Source organism: Lactuca sativa, chromosome 5 (assembly GCF_002870075.4).
Source record: "Lactuca sativa cultivar Salinas chromosome 5, Lsat_Salinas_v11, whole genome shotgun sequence".
NCBI lineage: Eukaryota > Viridiplantae > Streptophyta > Magnoliopsida > Asterales > Asteraceae > Lactuca > Lactuca sativa.
The window spans coordinates 340577864-340596632 of record NC_056627.2 but is presented as its reverse complement, the minus strand read 5'-3'; the positions used below and the strand labels follow the sequence as shown (position 1 = coordinate 340596632).

The 18769-nt window shown below is 40.3% G+C and overlaps 1 protein-coding gene across 1 annotated transcript; it reads left to right on the top strand.

Moving 5' to 3' along the window:
- Positions 1 to 358: 358 nt before the first annotated feature.
- LOC111907224 (uncharacterized) lies at positions 359 to 2165 on the top strand. The gene is made up of 3 exons (XM_052763893.1): positions 359 to 1270; positions 1319 to 1606; positions 1782 to 2165. The coding sequence occupies exons 1-3, from the start codon at positions 359 to 361 to the stop codon at positions 2163 to 2165; spliced, it is 1584 nt and encodes a 527-aa protein (XP_052619853.1).
- Positions 2166 to 18769: the final 16604 nt, after the last annotated feature.

Genomic DNA, 18769 nt, shown 5'->3' with positions numbered 1-18769 from the left:
GACTGTGCTTTATGGTCTATATCATGGGATAGATTTGGATTATGGAACCATTATCTGGCAACAACTGGTTCAAAGCTTGGTCTCTTCATCAAGACACTCAGAGATCTCCTGTGGGAGATATTGGTCTATCATCACTATGTGGGCCATGGATCGCCTTCATGTTCCAATCATGGCGGACTCTCTTCTCTCCTCCATCGCCACTTTTCACACAACCAAGATTATTGTTACAGATCCCACTAAGTTCTCCTTCATTGGATCCATTCCTGACACCATGCTTGCATGTGTGTCTACAGCAAGTAATGTCTTGCAATAATACAGGAAGATTCCTTCCTCGGGTCCAAGAGAGCTTACACCAGCCATGCTTCGCTCCATTAACGACGCTGACAAACCAGCGAAGAGGGGAAAGAAAGCTGAAACCCAGAAGGAGACACAGGTTACTAAACCAACCAAGGGGCAAACTCCTAAGAAGCAAAATTCAGATAAAGCTGCTCCGTCACAACCTCAACCGAAGAAGCAGAGAAAGCCCGCACGGAGACTCATACTGCAATCTTCAAGTGATTCAGACTCAAAGTATGTTCCTCCAAAACATAAATTTGCTTCTCCTTCAGAATCTGAGAGCGAAATCTCTGATGATGAGGCTTCGGGTCGTGGTGATACCCCGCCTCGCTCTCCTACCCCAAAAATTCCTGTTCGCTCCCAACCTCCTTCTCCTCCACATGTTACTATCTCAGTATCCATCCCTCCAAGATTTCCTATCCCCACCTCTCAACCATCCACCACTATTCCCATCCCTACTCCAATATTCATAGACACTACCACCACTACCACTACTACAGGGGCTCATTCTACAGCTCCCACCCCACCCGTCACAACCGAACCACCGGTAACAACTGAACCTCCTACCAATACCAAACCATTATCTCCTACACCTTCTACTGAGACCACCCTAGTTCTAGGCGGTGAGAACTTGGAATTTGATTCCACCTATTTCATTCCTTACCATGTACAGAGTGATGAAGATGATGATGAGCCTGTTACCAAGCGTCATCTCAAAGCAGTCAACGAAAAACTCGATCAACTGCTTTCCTCCTCTTCCTCTGGGGATTACTCGTATGCTGCTCTCAAGGCATTGTTCTCCTCTGTTGTAGAAGAACATAATGCCTCCCTTACTGTTGCATCTAAGGCTATAGACGCCTCCACTTCCCAATGCCAAAAAGCCTCCCTCGCTGTTGAGGCTTCCACCAAGGAGTGCAAAGAAGCGACTGCAAAAGTCGATAAACTAATTTCCGAGGCTCACTTATTTTTAGACTCTTAGTAGGGGGCTGCTCAGAAGAATTCTCAAACTGTTAATGCTTCGGTGGATAATCTTCAACGTTCTCTTCAAACTGAACGGTCCAACCTTGAAGTTGCACGCCAAGCAATTGAAGCAGCCAACGCAACTCTGCATGCTAATGCTAATGATCGATTTACCCAACTGGAGGCAAAGTTGGCTGTAGAGAATCGTATCATGGATGAACTTGACAGAAGAACCTCTCAGCTGAAGATGCAGAATCTCAAGCTTCGCATTGCCACTGCTGAGCTCAATGATGTCAAATCTGAGAGAGAGGTTATATGAAGCTCTGCTGGCGATGTCCACTCTCTTTTACTTCATCTCCATGAAGCCCATGATCCTATTATCACCATTACTATCCGACGGCACTTGGCTGACAAACTCAGGCCAACATTGGACATCCTTAGTTGTATTGAGGCTGTTCCGGTGACTGGTGTCCAGCCGAAACAAGGGGGAGAAGGCAAGAAGAACTCAACCTCCTCCTGCACCGAAACCATCTACTGAACCGAAGGGTAATGAAGCTTCAGTCAGTAATAGAGACAAGAAGAAGAAGAAGAAAATTGGGGAGGATGACACAGATAATGAAGATAATGTCTATGCTGAAAATCCTGAAAAGCCTTTTCAGAAGACAAAACCTTCTGATAAAAAGCTAGCAGAAAAGTTCAAGAAACAACAGGCTGAGCTTGAGCAAAAGGAAAAGGAAAAAGAGCTCCTAGAAAAGAGGAAGTCCATTTTTCCTGAATGCACTCTTGATTCGCTTCAAAGGTGTGCCATTGATGAGCCAAGCACACTTTGGCTTGAGCCTGTGATGTCGTTTGGGGTTGATAACTCCTAGGATGCACAGTTTGACATGCCGATCACGCGAAAGGCTTTTATCTTTCATTGCTTCAACTCGACTGTTGCTATCCCGTCTCCAGACCTGAAGGTGGATAGGGATATGTTGGAGTTCTACCTAGAGTTCGCTCAACCCCAGTACTTGACCTGGAGTTCGAAAAAATTACGAATGTCAGGGTTCTGAAGCCCTATTCAGCAGGAGTTATGTGGTAAAAGTAGTTTTCCCTTAATCGCTATCATTATCAAAATACAGAATTTGATTATTAAGGAAAGCAAGAGAAATCAGGGAAATAACATATGCCTCAGCAGTGAAGACTGCTGACTAAGGCAAAGGAATCATAGACTCCAGGAGAGTATCGAACAAACAACATGCCTGGCTTAGTCTAACAAAGAGAGACACAGACCCCAGTCGGTACCAAATGAAAGGTACGGCTAGCAAGGTCTAAAAACAGAAGATACAGACCCCAGACAGTATCAAATGAAAGATACAACTAAGTAAGGTCTAAAATAGTGTGACTCTGAGAGTGGGTTTCCAGCATACAGTGTAAATTGCTGGTGAAATGACCTTAAGGCCATGAATTATAAGGTAACTTGGGATACTCGTAACCATACTAACCGACACTAGAGTACCTGACGCCCTACAAGCGTCTATAAAATGTGACATTTGTCACCCCTTGGCTTGGTAGGCCGTGGACTGTAGCTAGCAGTCAGGGTGCGGGGGTGTCAATCCCGTATAGATCTATACACACAATGTCCGCTCTCCCTACAGGAGACTCTGGTTACCAACTAGACAACGGAGAAGGTCGTGTCCTGAAGATGCATCCCAAATAGTGGGTAGTGGGTTTCCAATATAAGTGCTGAACTAGAGGTAGAGACTCATAACTGAACTGACTAGAGTAAACCTATATGTCTATTCTCGTATACATAATATATAATTAATGAATCAAACGACCTTCGGACGGACATCCGATCCCACCAGACCACATCTCAACGAAGAAAATGAAATAGGGCAGACGAGCCTTCCTAATTCTTTCAATCATTATTTATATGCATCTATACAAGCACATGCATACGTCTAAATACGTGTGAGTGTTTAACAAGCAGGAGTGGTTCTTCAAGTAGAGGCGCCAATAAGTGAAGTAGAAGCATCTAACGAGTGAAGTAGGAGCGTCTAACAAGTATAAGCGTATCACGAGGTAGAAACAACAACAAGTGAAGTAGGAGCGTATCAAGTATAAGTGAAGTAGAAGCGATATCCAGTATAAGTGAAGTAGAAGCGTATCATTAAGTAAGAGTGTAAACAAGTATAAGCGTTTAACTAAGTAGAAGTATTCACTAAGTAAAAGTATAACAAGGCAGTGGTATATAACGAGTGGGGTATCAAAACATGGAAGAAAACTTTATACTTAAGAAAATCACGACTGGGTATTCTTTTGTAAAATAAGTTTGAAAACCTTTAGAATTCCTTTGGAAACCTTTCATAAATCAGTTTTAAATGAAACTTTGATAAAACAATATAAGTAAATATTTGAACAAGTAAAAACATTTTAGAAAACCATTTACAGTATCAAACTCGGTAAAATCAGTTAACAGTGTGGTAAATCCTTGTGCATGCGGGTTATCAATCACATGTGATTGATATGATAACTAGCATGTTTAACTTGTATTCCCCCCTATAAAACATTTAAAAACATTTAAAAGGTTCATTCAGGGGTATGAACACACCTGGTGTAAGTGGATCCGACGAAGGTGCCGGTTGGGTGCTCGGTGTCAAGTAAAGACTTGGACACACTTAGTGACCTATTTAACATATGATAACATATGTTCACATACAATTAGTACATTTAATACTAATTAAACAAGTATACGCACTCTAAGGAGCGGAAAACACTTTGGTTAAGTGTTTGGGGTGTCCCGGGTAACATCTAAGGGCTTGAATGGCTTAGGAATGGAGTTTACTCTTCAAGAGTAAACTCTATATATAGAGTTCACGGCCTTGGGAAAACTCCCCATGAGTTTATGGCCATAAACTCATGGTGAGGGTGTTCTAGGATGCTTAAAGGCCTTATCTCAATTGTGGAATTTTGCTAGGTCCAAATATAAAAGGTATGAATGGATTTAAAGCACTTAAATGGACCAAATGGGAGTTTACGACCCCAACCAAGGGAGTTTTCGGTCGTAAACTCCTATTGACACATTCCTTGGGTGTTTTAAGGGCTTAAGTGATAGAGAATAAATCCTATGTATTTTACCAAGTCAAATGAAGGCGTTTGGGCACCATTTGGGCACCTAATGAGAGTTTACGGCCCATGAACCACCTCTATGGGAGTTCACGGCCGTGACCAACTACTCCCTTTGTTTTATTGAAGTTTAAGGCTTTTACAATGATGGTATTGCTTCAAGGTATTTTTCCAAGGTGATAAGGGGGTGTTTGGGGCATTTCTAGCACATAATCTTGAGTTTACTCCCCATGAAGGGGAGTTTACGGCCCAAGAACAATCTTGGGCAGTAAACTCATGTTTAATCCCCCAAAATGCTAGTTCAAGGTATTCTAGGTCCGATTTCATAAGCCTACAAGTCATATCTAAGCCTTAGGGACAATTTGGAGGGTTTTGGGGCTTAAAAACCCCATTAAATGGTGTTCACGATCCAAGAGTGTTCTTGGGCCGTAAACACATCATTTTGTCCCTATTTTATGATTTAAACACGAATTTGCATGGTAGATAGGCTATACAACAAGTTAGGATAGTTTACCTACTCGTTTGGGGCTCGGAACGGACGATTTTTGGCTCGAGAAAACTTTGTAGAGAGAGAGTTTAGAGAGATGGTCAAAAGGTGGAAATGGAGTTTACTCTCCCTTATATAAGGGTTGGAGTTGGGGCTCAGTGGAAATCTACCTGATACTACCGTTAAACGGGGCTTTTGGTCGCACCCGATTTAGTTGTCGTAATAAAATTTACTTTTTCCAATTAAATGGAAATGTAATTTTTTTACGTGCATTTACTTATTTTATTACGACTATAACGACATTAATATAAATAAATAAGACATTTATTTATTTGGCGACCTCTAATTAACGGAACTTTTATAAAATGGAATATTCCGTTAACGGTAACGGGGTTATGTAACGGAATAAACTTTGGGTTGTCACATCATCCACCCGTTAGAGGGAATTTCGTCCCGAAATTCAGGTCTAGGCAAGGTAATAGGTATGAATGACCGAGTAGAGGCAGGAGGGTACTTCCTATTTTGTTTGTCCTCGCATTCCCAAGTGAACTATGGTCTGTGTTTGTCATTCCAACAAACCTTTACCTACGGGATGCGGATTCCGTCTCGTGTAGTTAGTAGGTTCCGACTGGTGTATCTACGAGGTTAGGGTTCTCAATGGTTTCTATCAATATGTGTGTACGAAGAGTGACGTCGGGTAAACACATATCAAGTCTAAGGAGTGGATCGATCGGGTGTGAAACTTGTGGAATATCCGAAAGTAGTAGTGGTTTGACGAGGGTTGGACCAATCTCCATGAGGATTCTCAGATGGTCCTAAGCTCTAGGAAGGGTAGAGCTTTTCAGTACTTAGAACATAGTGTACTTCTATGGCAAGATCATCACTGGTGTGGTCGCCATTCCGAAGTTCCTAACGTTCTCTCTCATACTGGAAGTGTAGTCCTTCAGGTTGGTTCTTAGGAAGCTCAGGTTGTCCTTGGTTTCGCGTTTCCGGTCAATTGCCTTTTAGAGGCTTTCTAGGTCGTTGTATGGGTTGTGTATCTACAATATCTTTTTTCTGTAGAGTGTCTATCTCAAGCTCGTGCAAAATGAACCTGCACTAACGAATCTTGAGATACGGAAACCCTTAGGGTCGGGGAGATAGGGTTTCACCAGACGAGTGTTGGACTATCTCGGGAGGTGGTTCTACTATTTCTGCGCGAGATAGTATTCGTGGAACACCTAATAGTCCAGTGAATCTCTAAGTGTTTGGTTTATTCTAGTGCAGAAAGCGCATGCTCCTGCATAACCCCTCGACTAACACCAAGGCTGGTGTCAAGTCTATAATCTATCCGGGATCTGGGTCATGAGGGTTAACGCAACTACTTTTGCACTTTGATCAAGTATTCTTGGCTGCGGAGGTTATCCTGTGGTTCTCGGTATTCTAGTGTTCCCTTCGGAGAATGCAGTCTATCGTCTACAGGGCGACGACGATTTCCTCCATGCGGGAGGGTGGAGGATCCTAGGCACTACTCATCGGTAACGGGTGGACAAAGTGCCTGAGTAGTGCGAGCATCTACTGCAACTACTCTTCCGAAGGTTCTGAGTTTTCTCGGTCTAGGTCAAATCTAATGAGTATTGGGTTCCATTACTCGGAAATTTAATCTCTTCACTAACTGAGGGTGTTAGTCATCATGTGAGCTTAACCGGTATGACAACAAATTTCGGATTTGTGGTCATTATAGTAGCTCAACCCGCAGTAGTTATCTTGACTCCAGCTCCTATTTTATGGAATATGATGAAGGGCTTTACTATGAGGTTCGCGGTAGAGCTCATACTCGGCTTAACCACTAATACTTGTTGTATGCAAGCCGTATATAATTAAGGTCGGCAGGATGTTCAGTTGTGCGACTCCACCCTAGACCCACAACCCAACGAGGAACAGGGAGTAGGGAGGAAGCACACATCTTAAATCTTTTTGATCTCAACTATATACCACCTTTATGCATATACCTGGTTATAGTGGTCAGTCCCATGAGTTCTGTCCTCTGGGTTCACGAACCTGATGTGCGAGGTGCGAAGGGTCTTTCTGGGGAATCTACGAAGTATGCTTCGGATGGTTATCGTCTTCTGGAGTATCTTGTAGTGTCTTTCGCTTCGGTTTCCATATGACTAAGAGGGGTCGGTCAACAGGGTGCGGTACCCTTCTCTTGGGTACTTCGGAAGGTTTGAGATAAGAGGGACGACTGACAGATCGCATTAGGTTTAATCATTTGTGTTATGTTTTAGGTTCAGAAGAACCTTTATTTTCCGACATGGCTATGAAGAAAGTTCTTTTTACACAGCACTAGGGATGTACACATGGTTGCACTACGTCAAACCATGATCGATAGAGTCGTCGAAATTTGCATACTTCGACATGACATAAAAATGAGGGTCGATGGAGTCATGCGCCGATCAGGCACACAAGTTCTAGGCGTCTAGGGTTTCATCCCGTGTATCACTGCCACGGATACTTGGACCGATAGAGTCGACGCGGAACTATAGAGAGTCCTAAGTGTTTCCGAGTAGAGTACCTTTTCATGAATGGATTCTCACGAGGCATTTCTATAATCGCCTAACATATACTAGTCATGTATAATTAAGGTGGGGAGGACTGTTGACTGAGCGACTCCGCCCTAAATCCACAACCAAACGAGGAACAGGAAATGAGGCGGCATTCACTCACTCTAGGTCTATCCATCTTAACTATACATGGTCGTAACGTATATGTTTAGCCATTATAGTTTTACCTGATGAATTTAAAATTTTATAACAGTGCTGTGACTTTCTCCTTATTGGGGAAGTATTTACATTTGAATTAGCCTTCCAATGTTTTCGGTTTAGTTATCTGAGATCGAGAGACGTACCAAAATCTACCGGGTTCCTTGATGCTTCTCCTAAGCAGTAGAGTTAGGCTCCTCCTGTGTCCTTGTTGTTTCCTTCAGTTGAGCAATCTCTTTTGAAGTGTCCAATCTCACCACATAGCCGAAAAAACTGGATTGGTCGTCACATTGGTGATTGATGCAATACGCTCCATTGGAGTTCTGCATACACGAGCAGTATGCCCCTTCATGTTGCACCGAGCACATAAGAGTTCACGGTATATACCATGATGATGGTAGCTGCACTTGCTGCAGTGGGGAAGGTTTCCTAGGTATGGTCTTCTTGAAGTCGGGAAGGAAGGAGTGATAGGGTCATTGACTGTCTCAGCTCGTTGCCCTTCGGAAGGTCCTCGAGCTGAGGTACCTCCCTCCTCGATCTTGAGTTTTCTCTTTAGTGGATTCGGTTGGGATTCTTGGGTGGCTGGGTATGCAGGGGTTGGTTGTTGCTGTCCATTACTAGGATCGGAATTCCCGATAGGGCCCTTGATAACATTGGCGTTGTTAGCATTCAAGTGAGCCATGACAGCTGCTACGGCTGCCGAGACTGCAGCTTGGAACGTAGCTTCATCGAATAGGAGAGTAGGTTTCTTGCTTGCGGATTGGTTACGCTTCTTCGGTGGCATGGTTTTCCTACACGGAAAGGAATACAAGATAATGAGAGACGATGGCTAGCCATGGAGATATTTGTCCTGACTGTATTAGGCATAAATTTTTCCCGTGCCTCAGCGACTAGTTGTCTGAGTGTCGACCTACATCCCTATGATGTAGTCCTGGCAATCAAGGTAGGAGTATGAGTATCGGAAAAGGCCATAAGATGCGAGTCGTTCCTACTACGTTACCTTTATACTGGGAAGGTTTCACTCTCCGGCCTGGAAAGATTTGAGAACAGTTCGGAACGAACACCGCGGAAAGAGAGGCTTATAAAGACTTATGGCTAAATACCCTCAATAGAGGTGTAGGGATCCGCTCTAATCGTGTAACTGGCAACAGGAAACGACGATTTACCTAACACATAGCGTGAGTAGTGTAACCACTAACTCACTAAATTGTATTATTTTAAGGGTGTATTAGCGTGACGAACACGAGGAAAAGACACTTCTCGGGTTCCATGTACTGGCTCCCTCTGTCTACCTCGTAGCTTTGACTGAAATCGGCGTTGGTTTCCTTTGGGTAGTTACCTAGGGTTCTTCTCTTGTGAAGACATATTGAATTTCTACTCCGCCTCACTTCCGAATCCGACTCTGGGTGTCATCACTTCATGATGGATGACTGGAAATTTCGGAAGTTTAGGCGAATTTCTCACCAATGTCCCTAAAAAGATATAGGCACTTGGTGAATTCAATAGTCTCAACCCAGTTCATTTATTTCCGAACAGGAAATCTTCTCAATGAACCTCTTCTGGGTCTGCATCAACTCTTCTGTCAATCACTGAAGTGGATAGGGTTGTCTACAGGGTTCGTGCGAGAATGGAAATGTCTAAAGAATCCTAAGAGATTATTAACATTTCACTGGATGATCCATATCGAGTCCTGCTACGATTACACAGGGTACACAAATCATATATAGCTAAGATCCGATAGGCCTTCGAATATGTGATACTACTCTATATCCACACCCCAACGAGGAAAAGGAAGTAGGGCGAAACCACACATTCTTAGCCTATGGGATCCTTATTATATATAACCTTGGGAGTATACCCTCTATAGTTGTAGGTATATCAATAAGGATCTTTTTAGTTCTTCACACAAGGTTGGTTTTAATTTCTTGTTGGTTTTCTTATCTTCTGAATGTGATTCTGGGATTTGTGTGAGTCTTTTAGTGTTCCAAAATACTCCTATAGTATTTTAACTTTATGTTTGGCTCTAACATTCCTAGTTGGTAAGTTCTAGACCTGTTGCAACACCACTACCACTCCCAAGCACATGTTCATCGCATCTCGAATAAATGTAGTTGATCAGGTTACATTTATTCCGGCTTACGATTACATAACTGCCCAGGTTTGACGGTAATGCTCAACATCCGAAGACTTTTATTATTGTTCTTCTTGTGATACTTGTGTTCGAGTGTTTAGATTCTGGATGTTCTTATACTTTGGTAAAATATGGTTATATTTTAAAGTATAATTCTTGGTCAGAGTGTTTTATCCCTTTGTATTTATAGGCTGTATATCTTTTATGAATTGATATACTTAGCTCACTATAAACAATGCTCTGATACCAATCTGTCACACCCCAAAACCGGAACGGCAGAAACGTTCTGGGGTGGATGACGTCATGTCAAGTATCACAACACATGCATTATAGTAATCAAAGTACAACAACCATTGCATTAATAGTAATAGTTTTACATGGTTTACATTACAATACATCAAAGTAATACAAGTAAATATAATAAGTACATCATGGTACTAAGCTATCTTCATCAACAGCTCCGGAGATGTACCTGTCTAATGCTGACCTGAGAATACAAATTATTTGAAAAGCGAGTATCAGCATTATTACAAATGCTGGTGAGTTCATAAGTATTTAGTGTCACTTTATCCAAATAACTTTAATAAAAGTGGTAATCTTAGAGTATCCATTACATTAGTGTCTTTTCCAGAAAATCCTATAATTTCTTTAAATAAAAACAGTCTTCTACCAAGACTGGACGAAGTTATGTGGTAAAAGTAGTTTTCCCTTAATCGCTATCATTATCAAAATACAGAATTTGATTATTAAGGAAAGCAAGAGAAATCAGGGAAATAACATATGCCTCGGCAGTGAAGACTGCTGACTAAGGCAAAGGAATCATAGACTCCAGGAGAGTATCGAACAAACGACACGCCTGGCTCAGTCTAACAAAGAGAGACACAGACCCCAGTCGGTACCAAATGAAAGGTACGGCTAGCAAGGTCCAAAAACAGAAGATACAGACCCCAGACAGTATCAAATGAAAGATACAGCTAAGTAAGGTCTAAAACAGTGTGACTCTGAGAGTGGGTTTCCAGCATACAGTGTAAATTGCTGGTGAAATACCGTTACCTTAAGGCCATGAATTATAAGGTAGCCTGGGATACTCGTAACCATACTAACCGACACTAGACTACCTGACGCCCTACAAGCTTCTATAAAATGTGACATTTGTCACCCCTTGGCTTGGTAGGCTGTGGACTATAGCTAGCAGTCAGGGTGCGGGGGTGTCAATACCATATAGACCTATACACACAATGTCCGCTCTCCCTACAGGAGACTCTGGTTACCAACTAGACGACGGAGAAGGCCGTGTCCCGAAGATGCATCCCAAATAGTGGGTAGTGGGTTTCCAATATAAGTGCTGAACTAGAGGTAGAGACTCATAACTGAACTGACTAGAGTAAACCTATATGTCTATGCTCGTATACATAATATATAATTAATGAATCAAACGATCTTCGGACGGACATCCGATCCCACCAGACCACATCTCAACGAAGAAAAGGAAATAGGGCAGACGAGCCTTCCTAATTCTTTCAATCATTATTTATATGCATCTATACAAGCACATGCATACGTCTAAATACGTGTGAGTGTTTAACAAGCAAGAGTGGTTCTTCAAGTAGAGGCGCCAATAAGTGAAGTAGAAGCATCTAACGAGTGAAGTAGGAGCGTCTAACAAGTATAAGCGTATCACGAGGTAGAAACAACAACAAGTGAAGTAGGAGCGTATCAAGTATAAGTGAAGTAGAAGCGATATCCAGTATAAGTGAAGTAGAAGCGTATCACTAAGTAAGAGTGTAAACAAGTATAAGCGTTTAACTAAGTAGAAGTATCCACTAAGTAAAAGTATAACAAGGCAGTGGTATATAACGAGTGGGGTATCAAAACATGGAAGAAAACTTTATACTTAAGAAAATCACGACTGGGTATTCCTTTGTAAAATAAGTTTGAAAACCTTTAGAATTCCTTTGGAAACCTTTCATAAATCAGTTTTAAATGAAACTTTGATAAAACAATATAAGTAAATATTTGAACAAGTAAAAACATTTTAGAAAACCATTTACAGTATCAAACTCGGTAAAATCAGTTAACAGTGTGGTAAATCCTTGTGCATGCGGGTTATCAATCACATGTGATTGATATGATAACTGGCATGTTTAACTTGTATTCCCCCCTATAAAACATTTAAAAACATTTAAAATGTTCATTCAGGGGTATGAACTCACCTGGTGTAAGTGGATCCAACGAAGGTGCCGGTTGGGTGCTCGGTGTCAAGTAAAGACTTGGACACACTTAGTGACCTATTTAACATATGATAACATATGTTCACATACAATTAGTACATTTAATACTAATTAAACAAGTATACGCACTCTAAGGAGCGGAAAACACTTTGGTTAAGTGTTTGGGGTGTCCCGGGTAACATCTAAGGGCTTGAATGGCTTAGGAATGGAGTTTACTCTTCAAGAGTAAACTCTATATATAGAGTTCACGGCCCTGGGACAACTCCCCATGAGTTTACGGCCGTAAACTCATGGTGAGGGTGTTCTAGGATGCTTAAAGGCCTTATCTTAATTGTGGAATTTTGCTAAGTCCAAATATAAAAGGTATGAATGGATTTAAAGCACTTAAATGGACCAAATGGGAGTTTACGGCCCCAACCAAGGGAGTTTACGGCCGTAAACTCCTATTGACACATTCCTTGGGTGTTTTAAGGGCTTAAGTGATAGAGAATAAATCCTATGTATTTTCCTAAGTCAAATGAAGGAGTTTGGGCACCATTTGGGCACCTAATGGGAGTTTACGACCCATGAACCACCTCTATGGGAGTTCATAGCCGTGAAATCCTACTCCCTTAGTTTCATTGAAGTTTAAGGCTTTTACAATGATGGTATTGCTTCAAGGTATTTTTCCAAGGTGATAAGGGGGTGTTTGGGGCATTTCTAGCACATAATCTTGAGTTTACTCCCCATGAAGGGGAGTTTACGGCCCAAGAACAATCTTGGGCAGTAAACTCATGTTTAATCCCCCAAAATGCTAGTTCAAGGTATTCTAAGTCCGATTTCATAAGCCTACAAGTCATATCTAAGCCTTAGGGACAATTTGGAGGGTTTTGGGGCTTAAAAACCCCATTAAATGGTGTTCACGATCCAAGAGTGTTCTTGGGCCGTAAACACATCATTTTGTCCCTATTTTATGATTTAAACACGAATTTGCATGGTAGATAGGCTATACAACAAGTTAGGATAGTTTACCTACTCGTTTGGGGCTCGAAACGGACGATTTTTGGCTCGAGAAAACTTTGTAGAGAGAGAGTTTAGAGAGAGAGTAAAAAGGTGGAAATGGAGTTTACTCTCCCTTATATAGGGGTTGGAATTGGGGCTCAGTGGGAATCTACCCGATACTGCCGTTAAACGGGGCTTTTGGTCGCACCCGATTTAGTTGTCGTAATAAAATTTACTTTTTCCAATTAAATGGAAATGTAATTTTTTTACATGCATTTACTTATTTTATTACGACTATAACAACATCAATATAAATAAATAAAATAATTATTTATTTGGCAACCTCTAATTAACGGAACTTTTATAAAATGGAATATTCCGTTAACGGTAACGGGGTAATGTAATGGAATAAACTTTGGGTTGTCACAGGTGTGATCGGAACACTGTAGCAGACAAGAAGATGTTTACTGATGTGCTGAGATGGTACATTCAATTTTGGCAGACTCTTCTTTTTAATATCCCTTGGTTGTTCAAAGTGGTCAAGACTGTGAAGCCAACTCAAAGAAAGTGATCTCTCGCCTCATTTGACCCAAAGGGGGAGATTGTTCGGCTAATAGTGTTGCGTCATGGGCTCGGTCCTTAGCCTAGTTTTGGTTGCCAGTTTGGGCCTGTCCAACCGTGCATGTTTTGTACTAGGGTTTAGTATTTAAGTTGCATGCATGCAGTCTTTTGAGGTTAACGCTTTTATTATTTTTCTTGATTCAGTTTTGTAAACCCTAGCTTGCCTCTATAGTGGAAGTTCTTCATCTAGTTCTGCTGAGGCGTGACTATATTTGAATCATAAGCACAATGTTGATTCTATTCTGTTTTCATCATATTATTGTGTTTGTTTTTGTTTGATCTTTATCTTTTACCTGTGAAAGATTTAATCGATCTGAGTTTTATTCTCATCAACTTGACATATCAATCCTATTATGTATATTGTTGCTACAACTGAAACCCTTGGAATGCACTACTGCCTCTCTTAATCGAAATTGTCCATCCCGGATGGTCCTCTTTTAGGCATCTCTATACGTATATTAGACGATGACTTGAAATGCTCGTACTACAAAAACACTTTCTCCTTGACATTGAGCCTACGGTTTTCGTCTTTATCTTAGAGAAACTAAATCCTTAATACGAGCTTAACTAAGCTTCCTAAGTCTGATGTATCCTTAGAGTACTCAATGCTCTTTATGGAAAACTACACCACCTATTAAATTCCTGATCCTCCATTGTGAGGATTTAACCCCCATTCTTGAAGGTACGAACAAAAATGGTTCTCTTGGCTATTTGGACGCACCTCGAAGCTTTTTAAATTCCTAAATCCTAACAGTTGCTTGGAAGGAAAGACCTACCTTTCCTTGAGAAGAAAAAAACTCATGGCCTATAGGTAATCTAGTAGAAGACTTCCTTATTTTGTTGCTCGCAAAACAAAATCAAAACTAACAACCTCCTCCTCTTCCTCCTGATGTTGTTCTCTTAAACCTTAATGTCAAAATCGAAGGTTGAACTGCCTTTCGTACTTTCTTAAGGGATGGTTCTCTCCTTCTTGGGTTCAACCCATCATCTATTTCTGCTTGTAACTAGCCAAAATCTAAGACGTCATTGCCTAAGTGATTTATATCTCCTTTTGTCTTTGAAGAAACTCTAGTTTGTCATATATAATGCCTTTTGATCTTTCCATCGTAGTATTAGTACTTGTACCCATAGCAAGCAATGTTCTTTCGTCATAGACCAAAACCGAACAACTTTTTCAGGCAAGTAGTTAGTCGTTTTAAAGACATACTAATGCATACACATATGAAATTTGTACAAGAGGATTTTATTGCATAATAAAAATTTTCAAGCAATAACGAAGATTGTTGGGTTACATACAAATACCTACATACATAAAAATAGACATAACGGTACATTATCAAACATTTCCATCGGTATCACTTATTCTTCCTTGAAAGGAGATAACACAACTCCTTTTTTGGTCACGAGGTTCCTTTCCGCCATACATCAATTGGTTATCCTAAAAGTTCAAGGTGTTAGAATTTGCATTGCACCTGTTGGTTTTAGAATATGATATTTAACCTTGATACGTCCCCATTTGGTTGCAGTTGAAAAAATGTGCATCCCATGCGTTTCTTGCTTACAATATCATTTTTAATGTTTGTCTTCTCCGTACTAGTAGCATACCAAAGAACGTCAAGCTCTCTCATGAGATTTCCTACACTTACTACATCGACGTCCCCTTTGTCCTTCGGGCCTTGAATTAGTGTACTTATATCCTTTGGCTACTATTGGAAGATTTAAGTATATTTCCTAGTTGTGTTCCTAAACCAAGCTCTCCTTCTTGAGCAAACCTTACAATCCATCAACCATTCGAATGGTCATAATTTTCTCCTTGAACCTGACGATTAACCTATATGTGACCTGTTTAATGGTACTGATTAACTCTTCTAGTATGGTCTAAGATATCACATTCCTTCCTTATCCCTGGCTGACTTTATGGATCGCATTCATTGTATTTTCCTTTTTCTAAAAGATTTACTAATTACTCAAATCCTTTGTTTAAGTATGGAATGATACGAGTGTTGATCCAGTTCTCTCAAACCATGGCTCTAATACCAACTTGTAACGTCCCGAGTTTTAACACAATTTTTTTAATTTATTCAAATATATCATAGTATAGTTGCATTATGTGGAAACATGTAGCAAATGTGCATGTGTATAGTCGAACCTTGCCTTCCTCATGAATTAATGAAGAACCTGGAAAACATTTATATTAAACTGGGTAAGCACGAACCTTAGTGACTTCCCAAACATACCATATACCACAATACATATACAATGCATACACATAATGGCCTTCAACATAAAGCTGGTCCGCTCTTTTTCCTGCAGCATAAAGTTGATCCGCTCATTGGACTTTAACGTAAAATTAGTCCGCCTAAGTCTATTCTCCTTCAACACAAAGTTGGTCCTTCCTTAAAACCGACATAATATATTAACATATATACAGGAGACAAATAGTTATAACGTAACATGTAACTAACTAAGTTGGTCTAATTTCTTAATAGCATACTATAGGGAAACTATATCATAACAAACAAAGGATACATACTGGAGTATACAATATAGCGAGAAAAACTCACCTTGATAGTTACTCAAAGAATTGTCAGCTATCTGGGCGATCCTACTGGTGATCTAACTGGGGGGGGGGGGGGGTAACACTGCTAACAAGAATTAACCTGTAATAATATAACTTATCAATCCTATGACAATATCATAATAAAAGATAGATCTTTCACTAATCCCAGTAAATACCGATAATTCTATCACATAAGGATCATCCACGCAGGACAATTGGGTGGCAGGATGATTTCGACGTGTAGTTTATCTGAAATCCAACAACGAGGCCAATGTGACCATTCTAGGCACATATCCCGTAAGTAGAAAAATCAATATTATACTGGAATTAGTGATAAATCTTATTTATACATTCATAACAATGACTATGAATATAAATATAAGTTACACTTAAAGAGTAGTAAATGCAGCATAACTTATAGGAGCTTCTAGAAAAAAACACCATGATTTATGCAGGCAGGACTTCGATATTGAACACTTCTATCTGCTCGTCCCTCAGTCTCAGAGCTTCATTAAGGTGGAGTTCTTCAGACTCCCAAAAATACTCCAAAAGTCGGACTAGCGAGATGGAGATATGTGTGAGAGATTTGTATGTGAGATGAAGATGGGTGAAATGCTATTTGTAGGAAGTTTTAAAGGGAGTTGTAACACGCCAACAAGGAGCGCGCCACGCCCTGGTCGACATCATCCCACTCTTCGCCTGACACGTGTCAAAAATATGCTGGTCCAAGCCCCAGCCTCTAAAAGTGCGCACAACGCGCCCTGTGCGTGCCCCATAAAACATAGATTTTGTAAATTTCGTAACTTCTTCACACAAGCTCCATTTCAAAAAAAAAATTATCTGCACATATCAATCGACGAGTGCTACACATTACATTTAGAATTACTTGCTAATTCTCAATTTATATTTTTAACAAGCTTAGATTGTTAAAGTCTGTATAAAAATCATAACTCTTTCATATAACATCCATTCTCGACTTTCTTTATAGCAATCGTTTCATATTTATGATATCTTTAACTCTCATTTATATTATTTGACCGTTTTGAATTTCAGTTACTATGTCGTGTACTACCATATCCTAAACATCGAAAAAAATATAACTTCCTAATACGAAGTCAAATTTAGTTCTCTATATGCACACTCACGCTTTTACGACTACTATGACTTTTGTTTATACTACGTAGGCTAATAAGAAATCTATCTTTGATTCGTATTTTATGACGCGCTTTGTTGTATAAGGTTGAAGGAAAAACTTCGAAGAATCATAACTTCTTCATACGAAGTCAGATTCGAGCGTACTATATATGTATAAAAATCATATTGACATTTCCAACATCTTTATGATGATTACTTTGGCTAAAATTTAATATATATTTCCACTTTGGATTTTATAAAAAAATGTTTATATTAAATCCGACTTTAGGGTGAAAACAGGGTGTTGCAACGTAATGAAGCACCATCATCTTCTTTAAAACCCAATTCATCCATCTTCTTTTCTCTCTCACACACACATTAAATACTGCAACATTTATTAACCTGAAAGATCCGGTTATTATATATATACACTATACACCCATGCCTAAACGAACCTTTTACCGTTTTGCTCACCATCTTTGTTGATGAAGAAGATGAACATCCAGCAAAACAACTACGATTTTCTTCCCAATTCATCTGCACTCAAGCCACACATACATTTGATAAATAAAACACACACACACATGGAGTTTGAGAGAAAAACATGGAAATCATGTGACCCCTCCGCTTGAGCACAACCCCTAATCTCAAGATAGACGCATCACAATAAATTACAAATCATTCTTACCCTAAGGAAAAGCAAGAATCGGGGCCTCGCATAATCTCTGCCTCAACACATCAAAAGTTGTCTGTTGATTGGGCCCCCATCGAAAAGTAACAATCTTCTTCGTCAAGTAGGTCAATGGTACAACAATCTTGAATAAATCTTGGACAAATCTTTGATAATAAACCACGAGACCTAAAAAGCTTTGAATCTCAAATGGTGTCTTCGAAATATCTCACCACATCAAGACCTCAATATTGGCCGAACGACCAATATACCCTTCTGGTTAACGATGTGCCTCATAAATTGCACTTCGCTTAACCAAAATTCACATTTGGAGAATTGGGCATACCTCCCACTCTCTCTCTCTCTCTCTCTCTCTCTCTCTCTCTCTCTCTCCTCTGGGTCTCCAAAGCCTCCAGTAAGTGTTCCTTGTGTTAGTCTTTGGCCTTAGAGTATATTGAAATATCATCAATGAGCACAATCATATACCGATCCTACATTGGTCTACACACCCTATTCATGAGATCCATGAATGTTGGTAGTACGTTGGTGAGTCCAAATGACATCACCACAAACTCGTAATGAGCATAATGAGTTCTGAAATCTATCTTTTGCACATCCTCCTCTCTGACCCTTATTCGATGATAACGAAACCGCAAATCAATCTTGGAGAACCAATATACACCCTAAAGCTATTCAAATAAATAAGCAATTCTTAGGAGTGGGTAATGGCTCTTCACCGTTAACTTATTCAACTCCCAGTAGTCAATTCACATCCTGTGTGAACCGTCCTTCTTTTTCACAAACAGGAT

Excerpts from the sequence above, each read along its gene's own strand:
- LOC111907224 (XM_052763893.1), top strand. The coding sequence starts at position 359 with ATGCTTCGCTCCATTAACGACGCTGACAAACCAGCGAAGAGGGGAAAG. Across the intron at positions 1,271-1,318 it reads GCAAAGAAGCGACTGCAAAA|GGGGCTGCTCAGAAGAATTC; the intron begins GTCGATAAACTA and ends GACTCTTAGTAG. Across the intron at positions 1,607-1,781 it reads ATGTCAAATCTGAGAGAGAG|GGGGAGAAGGCAAGAAGAAC; the intron begins GTTATATGAAGC and ends AGCCGAAACAAG.